The 13,023-nt window shown below is 43.3% G+C and overlaps 1 protein-coding gene across 1 annotated transcript; it reads right to left on the bottom strand.

Annotated features, from left to right (window-relative positions):
- Window positions 1-2,798: 2,798 nt before the first annotated feature.
- Window positions 2,799-11,551, bottom strand: LOC128939121 (pantetheinase-like). Its single transcript, XM_054279902.1, has 7 exons — window positions 11,462-11,551; window positions 11,239-11,369; window positions 9,317-9,509; window positions 7,587-7,878; window positions 6,050-6,423; window positions 3,424-3,594; window positions 2,799-3,044 (listed from the first exon to the last, which is right to left on the bottom strand). Exons 1-7 carry the CDS (start codon window positions 11,513-11,515, stop codon window positions 2,925-2,927), a joined length of 1,335 nt encoding a protein of 444 aa, XP_054135877.1. The 5' UTR covers window positions 11,516-11,551; the 3' UTR covers window positions 2,799-2,924.
- Window positions 11,552-13,023: the final 1,472 nt, after the last annotated feature.

The following is a 13,023-nucleotide window of genomic DNA, read 5'->3' as shown; positions in this document are numbered from 1 at the left end:
TCCCTAAGTACTTCTCTACACACATTCCTAGATCCAGCATGCTCATTCAGGAGCCTATAATACAAGCCTTTTAAAGGCTGCAGGAGAGACCTCGGTGATACTTGAACTAATGTAGCTTGGAAGCCTCCCTTTCCTCTCTGCCTCACCTTTTTACCAAACGAAATACAGGCTGAGTCACATGAAGCACAATCAGACATCAGTGTGAAGGAGGAAGTAGCAAATGCTCCCTCGTTTAGCAATAGCGAACACATCAGCCAGAAAGGTGACTGCCCTGCCAGGGCTGAGCAGAAATATTTACAAGTGCAGGGCCAGGGGAATGTCCCGCAGAACTCCAGTCCCACCCACAAGGTGCAGTGGAGTTATCCCTGTTTGCCTCGCTACCAGCAGGCACCGCTCCCTGTGTCCTGCAGGGCTGGGAGCTCGCCCAGGAGCAAGGGACTGACACCAGGTAAACAAACAAATGCACCGAATAAACTGAACAAAACTGCAGTGACCCGGGCTCTCCGTGCCTGTGGACAATGGAAGGGGGCACTTATCTACAGGATCCGCCTATTTTCCACACCTCTCTCCTCCCAGGGAACCCTTCCCACCCCTGTACAGCACCCGTCCCCATCGCTGCCGCCGCCTTATGGTGGGGGTTGTTATAAATGATCAAATCTGTAGTCAAATTTATGAAAAATTTAAAAAAATTTATTAGATCGATAACAAAAAATAGAAATTTCGAAACAAAAAAAGCCCAACCACAGCCAAGACAGCGTCTGCCCCGGGTACAGAAGCTGGGTGACCTAGGGTTCCGGCTGACAGAGAGACTGCGATTCCCTCAGAGGTTCACCCTGAGTGTTTTCAGCAGCCAGCTTATATACAGTTTATTCTGCCTGAGGTAGAGATGACCACATATTTCTCTGTGTCCCTTTGCATGTAAAGTTGGATCCATACATGTTTAGAAACAGACAAAGACGAAGTCCAAACCCAGACGAATGTCGGAGTGCCCCGGCAGAAGGTGCATTCATATGTAGTAGGTGATGCCAACACCTGAGTACCGTAGATTTAATCATATCCAGATGGCAGGTCTTGTGAGCTTTCCTCAGGACATTCCATTCCAGGAAGGTCCAGATGATATCTTCTAAGTTCGTGGTGACACAGGAAACCTCTGATGGCCCAAGCCAGTCCCATTCATACGGTAACCGATCTGGTATTGTCCCAGCGCTGTCCGGGGAGTGGCTATGATGTGCATAACTCTGTCCTTCAGGGCGACTGCAGGCTTAGCTCACGGCCCAGGCCTCCCCTATTCATATGACAACAGGTTTGATATTATTTTTCTCCTTGACCAGGAACTGGTTATAATTTGAATAGAAGGCAGTCCCCGGCCAGAGTAGTTACAAGCATAGGTTTTGGTCCCTCCTAATATTTTATACATGTATATATCTGTTTCTACAGCATGAATTATCTCTACTACATATAACAGGGCTACCTGAGGATTTACTTTGTGAAGCAGGACGCAATGTGATGCTAAATCAGCTTAGCTGTAGAGGGAGTCTGTCGTCAGACGGTGCTCCGGCTTCTTCTCTTGTGCTTAGCGAGAGGAGAGCGTGAGGAAGACAAGCGCGCATTCCGAGGGTTAACGCTGCCTGGAGGAGGCTGTGAAAGGGCGCTCGGCAGCCACGCAATCCCTGCCGAGCGCTGAGCACACGTGAGCAGGAGTCGGGAAGTCAGAAGGCGCTCACTTCTGCCAACAGCACCGAGTCATGTTCCTTGCGCCCTAACAGGACAGCTTTTCCTAGGGCGCGGGGAGGAATTTAAAGATACAGTGCTTTTCCTCCCCAAACAGCAGAGTGTTTCCCATTACTTCCACTACATGGATTGTGGAGGGATCCGGTTTGATACTTGCACAGAATACAATCTTATTTTTAAGACATTCCCTTGTCAAAAAACACCAATGTATTTTGCCTCCTACAAGTCTGTATTTTTTCAATGATGTTGGTCAGATTAAGTATAAACAATGTTTGTACTTCCAAGCAAACCTGCAGAACAAACTACAGAACTGGGCACACATGGAAATCTTAGCTGGGAAACACAAAGTAATCCAGCCCACTTGCCTAAAGCACATTCTGCAGGGCCCACATCCTCACACGTGCCAGCCTGGCCCACCGGCTCCAGCTGTTCCCTCCCCTTACCCAACTCCTGCTGGCACAGTCCCGGCTCTCCCTTGCACCAGTAGGAGCAACCATTCCATGGGAACACAGACATGCCTCTGAGAAATTGCTTCTTTTGAGCCTTTGTGACACAAACACTTGTCAACAATTCTGTGCTAGGGAGGTTTTCCCCATCCTAAAAATGTGGCCAGAAAGATTAGAGTCCTCCAACTGTGAGTTAGGCCATGGTATGATAACACACTGCAGTGTGCTGAGCTGAATAACTGTTTTTTGAAGGAACATATTTTGAGACTATTTTTCATTTTCCAAGGAAGCAACAATTTTCAAAGTTTCTGGTAATCTCTTGTTTACAAAAGTGGCTGTTCAGAAATGGGGTGGGAACAGTGCTGTGGAAATGGCTTTGAATACTCCAACAAAAATTTCAAATAATTAAAAACTGTTTTTTATTGGGGTACAACGCACTTAATCCTACACCAGTAAAGTCAGAGGAATTTATTTTCTGTTGTTCCCAGTGTTTCTATTGTTCACAGGCCAAACCTATGCCAACCAAATCTACCATATAAAAATTCATGCACAACATTCAGCAGAGTATTGATTTTTGCTGCAAAATCAAGTCAATAAATCAAAGTGCAGTAACTATGCCATTAGATAAGGCAACTAGAAAAATAGAATGCCATTTTAATTATGAATATCACTATTAATTACCATTATTTGTGTTTAATTAGTGTTACAGAAAAGAGCAGATGAAAGCTTGAATGATCTGCAGTGAAATCATGCTGAAGCTTGATCCATGGATGGAAGGTCCTTTTCATACCACCTCCCAAAGAGTGTTACACTCAAAACTGGCTTTGACGTCGTATTCCGATTTATCAGACGTCCATCAGCCAGCACCTGGTTATGAAAAAGCAAAATAAGCAGGAGCATCATCAAAGCACTACTACTGTATTGATGACAAAACACAAAATCATATATTCAGTAATGTTGATCTAGTCAAAAGATCTCCAATCTCCTCTCTTGGAGCTGTCAGGAAGGCTGAGAAAAACTACATTTCTGTCTTGAGGGAGATCTGGTTCTAGAGGATTCGGGGGAACAGGGCAGAAGAGAATTGGCAAGGTGGATTAACTATTTGAATACAACCAAGAAAATCAGGGAGAAATAAAGCTGCCTTGAACTGAAGGCAGAGTACAGAGGACTCTGGTAACAGCTAAGTTGCTCTTGTAGTGGCTTTTTGACCACTGATGTCTGACAAATCACAAGGGTGTCCCATTACCTCGAACTCCCCAGGGGCCAGCTGCACCCCGCTGTACAGCACTTCTGGGAAGATGTAGCTGGTGCCAAACGTGCCACTGAGGGAGAACATGTCAAACTTGGTCTGAGCCGTCTCCACGGGCTGCCCACATGTACTCAGGTTTGTGCTGGGGCACTTGAGCAGAGTGCAGATCTGTCGGGAGGAGGAGACAACAAGGTATTTAGCAAGATGGTGCCTTGTGTCATCAAAGCTAATGTGCGTCAGAGCAGGTGATAGTCACAGGATCTTCTTCATAACTCTTGGGTGACTTCTTTTCAGTTGTAGCTTATTTTTTTACCACTTGTTCTGACTGGGTGTATTCCAGAACTTAGTCTCATAATTTTATAAATAAACTTAGTCTTATCATTTTTGAAATAAATTGGTTTTGACATAAGTGCAGCCAGAGCACCTTATTTCATTTCTGAAGCCTGATCCTGTTCCTCCCACAATTCTTTAAATTGCCAATTGTCTTATTTGAAGGTTTTTTCCCCGCAGGTCTTAGTAAGATGAGTTTGTGAATGGAAATTTTAGGCAAACAAAACAAAGTCTTCCACATGGGTACAATGTACAAGTGCACATCCAGGTCCTCTTACTGCTAATTATGTATGTTGCTAATGATACTTCATTAGATGGCCTGGTAGTCCATGGAAGTCTGAATTTGATGTTCCCTGTCCAGATCCTAGTTAATATAGGCCAAGGAGATGAAGTTAGCATCTTTGGTTACAGTTTTGTGTTAGTAGTTGCAGCACATAGAGTAAAGTAGGAATCACAATGTTGTTTCCCTTTGTCATGAGAGTTAATTATCCAGCTGATAAGTGTTTATGGTCTTCATGAGGAAATATGAACTAGGACTAGCATTCCTCTGATTCAGGAATGATTTGAAGGATGTTGTCTGGTTTTGCTGATAGGTGATGGAGTTTTTCTACATGTCTGGTATTGGGGGATAGAAGCATATTTGCAAAAATTCAGAAGTATTATTCATCAGTAAATATGGTTTTGTGTTGAAATGCAAATAAGCAGAGAAATAAGGTGTAAGTTCCGAGGAAATGAAAAAAAAATTGAGGTAAAAAGGAAGAGTAGAAATTCCTGTCTTCTCTAGAACTTTTAATTCTGGCAGAGACTACCTGGCTCACCAAGAACTGCATTTATTCAAGTTACCTTCCTAGTATTAGATGAGCTGTTTGCTGGATAACACCTCCCCTCATATCCCAGAGTCTGTACCAGCTGGTACAAAATAGTGATGCTGACAGATAGAAGTAACTAAAAAAAAAAGTATAATCTGCTTAATCATGACGGCAAAGGATGTTTTTAAATATGGCTTTAAGGAAATTCAACCAGGATGTAGCTCACTGTCTTTCCAAATATTTGATTAAAAGAGAGGAAGAGAGAATATTTCCACTAAAAGTCATAAGCCATTTAAGTGAGCTTCATTGCTATGATTTGGATAATGACAAAAAATTAACATCTCTCTGACCCTAACTTATCAGAGCATCTCATATAGATAGCTATGATCAACTGATTTTTAACAGCATCTCTTTGATGAAAATACAGTGAGACCACATCTGGAGTACTGTGCCCAGGCTCCTCTTCCTTCCAGCACAAGAAAGAAAAGGAGCTACTGGACAGTGTCCGGCTGAGGCCACAAAGATGATTAGGAATGAGGAGCTTCTCTCTTATGAGGAGAGACTGTGAGAGCTGGGCCTGTTAAGTCTAGAGAAGACTGAGAAGTGTCTCATAAATACATACAAATATCTCAAAGGTGTGTGCCAAGAAGATGGTGCCAGGCTCTTTTCAGTGATACCCAGCAACAGGATGAGGAGCAATGGCCATAAAAACACAAGAAGTTTCACCTCAACATAAGGAAGAAGAACTTTTTCACATTTAGGGTGGCAGAGCATCAGGTCAGGCAGCCCAGGGAGTGGGTGGAGATAGAATGTAAGAATCACCAAAGATTAGGAACAGGCCTGCCCTTAACAGGCCACAGCTGTGTCCAATAAGAAGACGAGTGCTACAAAAGGGTGGGTTAGCTGGGTGAAGAGAGAGTTGGAGTGTGTTGGTTGTGCTGTGAAGAAGAAGGAGTCAGTGCTGTGAGGAGATGACTGTGAGAAATCACCCAGAAGGTATGGGACTTCTGCACTACGATAACAAGGAAGGTCTTGGATGCTCCCCTTCTGGAGGCATTCAAAAGCCACCCAGATGTGTTTCTGTGGAATCTGCTTTAGGTGACTTTGCCTTGGTAGAGGAATTGGACTATGTGATCTTCAGATGTCCCTTTCAATCCTAACTATTCTGTGATACAGAGGAGATTCAGAAGACTTACTGCAGATATTCACAGAAGAGAATGTAAATTTAGCCAATATTGCACACCCCCAAAATAGTGAGTGCACTCTGGGCATTTAGAGGAGGTTTAGAGACCTCTCTACTGCATTTGTTGGATTTGAAGGCAAATAGACTTGGAAGTTTTAGCAACTTCTTTCCATTACTAACAAAAGGTGCCGTAGGATCCAGCACAGAAGACAGGCATTGTCTTCCCTTTTTCCACCACAGAGCTGAAGGCTTCTCCCTGTAAATAAGCTTCCTAAAGGAATAGCCCCCTCCAGAGAATTACCTGCAGATAGTACTGTCCTTCAAAAACATGAAGGCCATCAAAAGCACCCAGCACATAAACTTCATCATCTCTTTTCTCTGCCATCTTGTAGCTCAAGTGACAGCAGAGGTCTTTTTGGCAGACAGTGACATTCCCCCCAGGCTTAGTGAGCTCTGTGAAAGTAAAGGGATCTTCAAAGATGATTCCTGTGAATTCATGGCCATTCTGTGAGACTCTTTCAACACTCAAAGCATATGAGTTCCAGCTGACAGCAGGTGGGGAGGCAGGAGAAAGACGAGGGTGTGCATCTAATTCAGCAATGAGGAGGTGACCATCTTCAGTTTTCATGTTGTAGGTGTATGTTCTGGCTCCAGTTGGTGCATAAATTCCACTCCCTGAGGAGAGCACAACAGTCAGTCCAAGAGGAATTTAAAAAATCATGTTGTCCTTCTAGTTGTCTCTACTGATTGCTTATCCACAATTCTACACAGATTACAGTAATTCTAGTCTCATGAAAGATGACAGTTAGCAACTCAGTACACAGAGCTCATGCTTTGGCGAAGAATATAATTTATTCCCTTAGAGAAGGTCTGCTCAATGTAGCCAGAGGATGTTTGGGTCTTTATGTTATGATTATATTTATGGCTTCCTCAGTTCTCTTTTCCCCTGTGTGCAATAGAGTTGATAATTCCTTTTTTCTTGGCTGATTGATGTGAAAGGACCAGCTACTGATTGAGACAATCCAAAACACAACACAGGCAAGTATCACAGGCCTGTCCATGAACAGAAGGAGACAGTAACTGTCCAGCCCCCTTTACACTGGCTGAGAACTCCTCCCCTCATGAGTGATTCACAGCTGACCAGCACCAAGCAACAGAGGGAAATCAAAGGTCTGTCATACCCATCACTGCAGAAGCCTGTCAGGCATTTCAAATGAACAGTCCCAAAACCAGACTGTGGTTACGCAGGTCAGTGAAGATACTGGTCTAATTGAAATATACTATTCCATAACCTGAGCTGTAAAAAAAATCAATGCTACATTCTAAAATGAAAACGTGGACATCTTAGCAGTGTTACTACAACAGGCCTGAACATCCTGAACATGTGTTTTTAATGGTTTTCTGTAATAGTGTTAAATACAGCTATAAAAATAAATATTTCATTTCACAGAATAAATGTAGCCACATATATGGTTTATATTTACAGTTTGAGTATATTTACAGTTTGGAATTCAACCACAGACTTATAAATGGAGATGAAAAGAGCCTTAAAAACCATGAAAATTTCTGTTCAGGCATAAGGGCAGTGACCTACTACTTATTTAGAGCCATTAAAAGGAAAGATAATCCTAAGAAGCTAGGGAAAATAAAACACTACAAGTTTTGGTGTGTCTTTATGAAACCAATAGGAACAGGATTCATCAGCTTTAATATTTGGTGACTAGACTCTTCACCTTCCAGAGAAATACATTATATTCCTCTGCAAAATCACTTCATAGAACGGGGAATAAGAGATTCATGGTTATAAAGATCCTTGCACAGAGTGAAAATGAAGTTACCTGTCATTTCCATGCTGGTGTTGTGAGTATTGGCAGCTAAGACATTGACACCCATGCCCATAGCCCAGGCAGAGTGAAACTCAATTGCAGTCAGAAAGGGCAGGACATTCATCCAAGCTGTTGGGAAGAGCACGGTGTCCACCTGCATCTTGCTCACCAGGACCACAGCAGGCTCATAGAAAAGGATGTCAAAGCAAGTGAAAATGCCAAACTTCCCAAAAGCAGTCTCAAAGGTGACAGCTTCTGGCTCTTTTGGATAATTAAACTGATTTTCTCCTAGAAAGAGATTATACTGTAGGGGAAGGAAAATAGAGAAACCAGTTAGAGGCACACTAACCATGTGTCTTGGATTCATTCCCTAAAGCTGCTCACAATGACTAGAGATAAATTTTGATCTCTGTTGGAAGCCCTCACAGGTAGCAAATCAGGCTAAAATTATATGATCATCATACCCAAAATATGGAATGCATATTGCATACTGCCCTGGTATCTAGCTAGGAAAGCAGCCAGCTGCCTTCAGGTCTGTTGGTGTCACCTGCATAACAATAATCTCTCCACTCTCCCCACCTAGTTTATATTTCTGACAACCCAAATGCAACCAGAGGAGAAATAATAATGTAAAAGAAGTATGGGGGATCTGGTGCCAAGAGACAAAATTGGTGACTTTGGTGTGGAGATGCCCAGAAGCACTGAAGTACAGAGCACCAGCAAGAACCACAAGACAGTATTTGGGATGCTGCAGAGTGAAAAACAAAGGCTGTGCTGATGGGAGAAAGGCAGATGATCTCAGCCAACAGAAAAACTGAAGTTTTTGACATCCTCAGCTTTCCAACATTTACCTTCTTCCTTCACATACATATTTATTAAGAGTCTTTGATAAATGTCCAGGTGGTCTGAAAGTAAATATGGATACCAAGCCAGAAAAGAAGTTAAAGTTTACTTAACTTGTAATTCAGCACCTGGGCCATAGCAGGCTGAGGGACAGACTTGCTTTATCAGTGTTTCATTCACCCAGTTTGCTCACAAATAGATATCTTGGCATCTTTTCTCTAAACAGCCAGATGAAATATTGGGCCCAAAGTGCATTAAATAAACTGACTTCACTCTACCCACACTGCCAGGATATCTAGCACATAATTCATAAACAGCTTTGATGGAACTGGCAGGTAGGCACATAATACTGAAAGAGGAATTTCCATTTGGTGCAAATGACCAATATCCTTATCTCTTTTTACACCCATCTGGCATTTTCACTTGCTTTGCTATGTCGAAACAATTCCCATTGTGCAAAAACTGTGCCAAAACAGCATCAGAAATAAAGGTCCTGCCTCTCTGAAGTCAGACTGCTCACCTACGATGAAATGGACGTGAACACTGAAATCCTGGAACATGAAGTGGTAGTCTGCTGAAAAGCTGGCACTGAAAACTGAAGCTGCTCAAGCAGCAGAATTTACAGTAGTAGCGAGCTAATGAACTGAGGAAGTCAGCCAAAACCATATGCCACTAAATTGCACCAGAACAATCATTTTTCATTCCAGTCTGTTTTGAGAAACATGACAGCAAATGCAAATTTGGCATTGACACTTCATAGCAAGAGAGATATTCTTTTAAATTATAAAGAAAAACAAAACTCTGACAGTGGACAATGACTGGCATCTAATTCTCTTCCCAAACCTAGATATTTTGGAAGTAGGGGAAAATTAATTTCTGTCTCTCCAAGACCACTTTACCTTATGGTAGCGAGCCACCAGTTTCCCCTGTGCATCAAAGACAACATCCGTGTTGTAGTGGTACCGACCGTCCCTGGGGCAGCTGGGATCACTGGAGTCACACGGCTTCTTGTCCCCAATATTTGCAACCACATAGATGGAGTTATTTCTGGCCATGCAGCTGAGTCGTTCCTGCACTGGTGCTGGACCAAATCTAACGTATTTTCAGGAAGGAAAAAACCAAAATTAACAAAACCTGTGCTGTCAGTGGTGTCCATTTCCACAGTACCTGAGGGCACACCAGCAGCATCTCCAACCCTGCAGCCATGGCAGGGTAGGCAGATACACAGAGATGCTGCAGTGCTTCCTCAGATTGCTTCCTGCACCTTGCGGTAGGCCCTGGAGACCTCCCTTTGGCCTCTGCAGGGACATGCCTGCCAGTCTCCTTCAGCACCTGGAACATGCTCTGCAGTAAACAGATAATCCTTGGGCTGGAAAAGGGCAGGAGAGCAATCTCTGGGCAGAGGAAGACACTAGCTTGGTGTCACACAAGCAAATATTTTAGCATCAGGCATGCTGACACCTGAGGGCTGCAGCTCTGGGCCTTTAGCACACTAAGCAGGGTTGAGCTGTGGGATAATGCAGATGATATGGTCAAGGCAATACAGCATTCATTTCCTCCCATAGACAGGCGCACACAAACCTGTAACCATGACATGAAGAGCAGTGGGCTGTTAATTTCAAGACATGACAGTGTCCATGTGCCAGAAACTGGCAGCACCTCTGAAGCATCCATACCAGGCCATAAAGAGAGCAGCCATTCATTCCCCTTTATAGTGTGGCAATGCCTATGGCTTTGCAAGGTGTGCATGGGCCACACAAGGACGACCTCCATGCAAGATACACACACAGCACTAGGAGTAAGGCAAGCCAGACACTGATGGCAAGTGTTATATTCCCAAAAGCTGCTAGTGAAACCTTTGATTTGGAACAGTGAGGAGGCATTCAGATCACCTCTGCTAAGCCTGTATGATGCACCAGAATAAAGACCTGCTTAGACACATTGCCACCCCACACTCCACCTTCAATGAAAGACTGTATACTTTAGCTACTTATATCTCAGCAAAAAGTTGCACATCCCTGCACTGAGTTACTATATCCCCACTGATACATTAACCTGCTCTCATCAAGGAAGTGCAGAAAGCCATGATGAAAAGGGCAGACCACGGCTGTAATTCCATAGCTGAACACGTATTACATGCTGCAGGAGTCTAAAGTCCAGTCCTCAGCTATAGCTTAGTTTGTCACTGCTGAAACATGCTGCTTGAATGACAGATCATGTTCTACAGCACAGAGACTCTAGCAATTTTGACTTTATCTAACCTTAACTGTGGAAAACCAAGATTAAAAATTCCTGGGATTTTATCATTTAGAAGTTTGGACTTTAATTACTGACTTCATCATCTCTTATTATCTGCTCAGAGACTACTTCATGGCTGTCCACAAAAATGATTTGTGTGCTTTTGTTTCAACATGTCATTTGTAAAAGACAAACAAACCAAAAAATCAAAGAAATACTACTGTTAATAATTTACAGTCAGTTCTATTCAAAATAGTGTGGAAAAATTGAAAGCAGAAGAAGAAGCAGGATATATTCTGGCATCAAAAAAAGAGATTTCCTCAACTTTTAGTAACCCAAAATCTGTATATTGTTTGAATTTCTCCTTAAAGTTTCTAATTAAAAAAAAAAATCTTAATGTTTCCCGCATTGAATAGTCATGGACATGGTATATATTTAACCATTTAACTACCTCCATACTCAGTTTTAATTAAAACTTATGTCAGAGTCACTAGCAGTTCTTAGTCATTCAATGTGAGCTGCTTAAGACTCCATGAGACAGATAAAAGGTTGAAATCACCTAAACCACTGCAGAAGGAATCACCTTGAGGGGTCAGTGCAGGGAATCCAGTCCACCGCTGGATCAGGGATATCCTCCAGGTAGGGGTAGATGGATTCCCTTGTGAATCGCCAGCCATAGATGCCGTCCTCAGGAGTCACAATGATGTGGGCACCCTGTCACAACAGGCTCCGTTTAAAGGGCACCCATCAACAGACAGCCAGGAGGGTCAGCAGGAGCAGGAAACACTGATGGACAGCCCTTGTACCTGCTGGGCAGCTTCCTTGATGGCCCCTTCCAAGACATCCATGTTTCTGTTCATCAGGGCCAAAGCATCGCTGGCAGGGACGGGCTCCTGGGTGTCATGTGGCAGGATGACGGCGTGCTCGTAGACAGCTGCCAGGAAGGTGTCGGAGGCGAGGGCCCGAAGGGCTGCGAGTGCAAACAGCACAGCGGGCAGGAGAGCCTGGGAAGGGAGCATGGCTGCAGCTTCCCAGCTCCTGGAGTGCTCTGGACAAACAGTGCAAAAGCAACATGCACAGAAAAGAGAAGGGGGACAAAGTTTACTTTGAAAGGGGGAGGAGCGAACTGCAGGTCTGTTAAAGCATTACCTTGGAACCAAGTGTGAGATATAAGACAGTATTGCAGTACACAGTAAGGATGACACAACTGAACAAACTAAAAATGCTGGGCAATGCCAAGACTAATAGGGCCAGTTAAAAAATAAGTCATTAAAATCATATCTAGAAAGTACAGACCCATTTTTGTTGTTATACTCTTCTCTATCACTGATTACAGCAAGACTTTTTCTGTGTGGACTGAGCTGATACCCAGCTGGATATTGCCACCAGTGGAGCTAGCCTTCTGTGAATTTTGAGTGACAAAACTCAGGGTAAAAAAACTTCTTTATTCTAGTATCTTGGTATTCCTCAATTCCTATGCTATGTCTCAGTATGTACAGGTGGCTTCTGAGTTTCTCTAGACCACAGAAATTACATTAGCATCTCGCTGTTCTTAGATGTCATGCACCCAACAGGCCAGCAACAGAACTGTCCCTTGAGTTTATCCCAGTGTCTCTCCCAGTCACTTCTGTTTAGCTGAACATCACTTTCCAAGAGTATTCCAACAGAAAATACGAATCTGGATAGCATTTTTCATCTGAAATAAGGCATGTGAGTAACTCATTGCCTGTCTCTCGCTAGCCTGAAGCAAAAGAGCAGGCTAGTTCACCAAGTACAGTAGCATGCCTGCCTCTCTGCACACCTTTCTGCCCCCATGAACATGCTGTGTATTGAGAGGCCTTCACTTTTAATCTTCAACTCGCTTCAAATCCATTTGTTCCTATGACATTTTCCAGTTCTTGACTTTCTAGTATTTGCACTATTCTCATTTGAAAAAAGCTATCTGAGCAGAGGGAATCAGAGCAGGCTGTGTTCAGCTACAGCAGACTGTCACTGTAGAGCTGGTTCAGAAAATACAGACAGGCTGATGAATGCAAATACCACAGAGTCCTCTCACAGAGTAGTGCTGACCGAGGGTTTCAATCACTAGGAACTTTGATTTTTATCTGGTGATTTTCATCCCTAAGTACTTCTCTACACACATTCCTAGATCCAGCATGCTCATTCAGGAGCCTATAATACAAGCCTTTTAAAGGCTGCAGGAGAGATCTCAGTGATACTTGAACTAATGTAACTTGGAAGCCTCCCTTTCCTCTCTGCCTCACCTTTTTACCAAACGAAATACAGGCTGAGTCACATGAAGCACAATCAGACATCAGTGTGAAGGAGGAAGTAGCAAATGCTCCCTCGTTTAGCAATAGCGAACACA

This window comes from Melozone crissalis, unplaced genomic scaffold, assembly GCF_028551555.1.
Source record: "Melozone crissalis strain CALT ecotype California unplaced genomic scaffold, PUWL_Pcris_2 ptg000027l_1, whole genome shotgun sequence".
NCBI lineage: Eukaryota > Metazoa > Chordata > Aves > Passeriformes > Passerellidae > Melozone > Melozone crissalis.
Note: the sequence above shows the minus strand (reverse complement) of the source record. Positions and strands in the feature narration are given on the sequence as shown.